Source organism: Ailuropoda melanoleuca, unplaced genomic scaffold (assembly GCF_002007445.2).
Source record: "Ailuropoda melanoleuca isolate Jingjing unplaced genomic scaffold, ASM200744v2 unplaced-scaffold16212, whole genome shotgun sequence".
NCBI classification, from domain to species: Eukaryota; Metazoa; Chordata; class Mammalia; order Carnivora; family Ursidae; genus Ailuropoda; species Ailuropoda melanoleuca.
In genome coordinates, this window is record NW_023185185.1 from 1 (window position 1) to 1,997 (window position 1,997).

Below are 1,997 nucleotides of genomic sequence, written 5' to 3' on the forward strand. Positions count from 1 at the left end.
AAGAAAGGCAGGGTGGTATTTCTTGTCTGAGTAATGACTTAGAAGGTAGCACCATTTAGTGAGATGGGAAATGCTTACATTTGTTGCTGAAAATTAAAAAAATTTAGTCTTATAAGTTCTGAATTAATATCCAATTGGAGAACAGCGGAGTTGGAGATGTTGCATATATGACGTTTAAAAATTTAGGGAAAGACCCAACATTGGAATGGTTCCACATTTATTGGTCAGGAAAAGGGGGCGTATCCAGCCAGAGATCCTAAGAAAGAGGTCTTGGTGAGGGAAGAGACTATCCAGGGCAGGGACCTTCCATTCCTAACTTGATCCACTCAGTTTGGAAATGTCAATTACCTTGAATCAGTCTTAAGTATTTTGCTTTTGTGACTTTATAAACTGTGTACTTTTTCATGGAATTCCATTGCCCTGTTTTCTTGGCTTTCGTTTTTTCTTTAAAACTCAGTGAAAGCATTACTTCCTCTGGTGAGCCTTACCTGATTGCTATTTGTTTGACATATTCCTACCCCTGAACTTTACATTGTCTAACTGTTTTTATAATGACACTTATTACATTGGTGATTATTATGCCTGCTACCACTGAGTGTAGGAAACCATGGCTTATTCAACTTGGAAATCACATCTATGAAATACTGGACACAATGGGTACTCTTGCCACATCCTTTAGTTGAATGTGTCAATAAAAGATTAATCGTATAGTGCATTTAAAAGTATTCCCCCTTGTTTTGTAGATCACCAGCTCCTAATATGAGAAGTCAGCTCCTATGTAGACTAGATGGTACCACGAAACAACGTAACTTACTTTGTCCTCTTGGGCCTCACCCAGGATCCAAAGGAACAGAAGGTCCTTTTTGTTATGTTTTTACTCTTTTATATTTTCACCGTGGTGGGCAATTTGCTCATAGTGGTGACGGTAACTGTCAGTAAGACCCTGGGCTCACCTATGTACTTTTTTCTTGCTAACTTATCATGTATGGATGTCATTTATTCCTCTTTTATTTCCCCCAGATTGATTTCAGAGGTTTTCTTTGGGAAAAGTACCATATCCTTTCAATCGTGTATGACCCAGCTCTTTATAGATCACCTTTTTGGTGGATCAGAGGTCTTTCTTCTGCTGGTGATGGCCTTTGACCGCTATGTGGCCATCTGCAAGCCCTTGCATTATCTGGTGATCATGAGGCAGTGGGTGTGTGTTGTGCTGCTGGTAGTGTCCTGGGTTGGAGGTTTTCTGCATTCAGTAATTCAAGTTAGCACTATTTATGGGCTCCCATTCTGTGGTCCCAATGTCATTGATCATTTTTTCTGTGACATGTACCCNTATCATTTATGGATGTCATTTATTCCTCTTCTATTTCCCCCAGATTGATTTCAGAGGTTTTCTTTGGGAAAAGTACCATATCCTTTCAATCGTGTATGACCCAGCTCTTTATAGATCACCTTTTTGGTGGATCAGAGGTCTTTCTTCTGCTGGTGATGGCCTTTGACCGCTATGTGGCCATCTGCAAGCCCTTGCATTATCTGGTTATCATGATGCAGTGGGTGTGTGTTGTGCTGCTGGTAGTGTCCTGGGTTGGAGGTTTTCTGCATTCAGTAAATCAAGTTAGCACTATTTATGGGCTCCCATTCTGTGGTCCCAATGTCATTGATCATTTTTTCTGTGACATGTACCCTTTACTGAAACTGGTCTGTACTGATACGTATGTTGCTGGCCTGTTCGTCGTGGCCAATGGAGGAGTGATCTGTAGTATTGTGTTTGTGCTCTTGCTCACCTCTTATGGTGTCATCTTACACTCTCTGAAGAACCTTAGTCCAGAAGGGAGGCGGAAAGCCCTGCAGACCTGTGGTTCACATATCACTGTGGTTGTCTTCTNCATCACTGTGGTTGTCTTCTTCTTTGTTCCATGTATTTTCATGTATGCAAGACCTGCTAAGACCTTCCCCATTGACAAATCATTGACTGTGTTTTATACAGTCATAACCCCCAT

At 41.1% G+C, this 1,997-nt stretch overlaps 1 protein-coding gene across 1 annotated transcript; it reads left to right on the forward strand.

Annotated features, from left to right (window-relative positions):
* Positions 1-787: 787 nt before the first annotated feature.
* Positions 788-1,989, forward strand: LOC117797858 (olfactory receptor 4A47-like; the record flags this gene model as incomplete). The annotated part of the gene is made up of 2 exons (XM_034650305.1): positions 788-1,235; positions 1,589-1,989. Coding segments are annotated over exons 1-2 (849 nt in total), but the record flags the coding sequence as incomplete, so codon positions are not given.
* Positions 1,990-1,997: the final 8 nt, after the last annotated feature.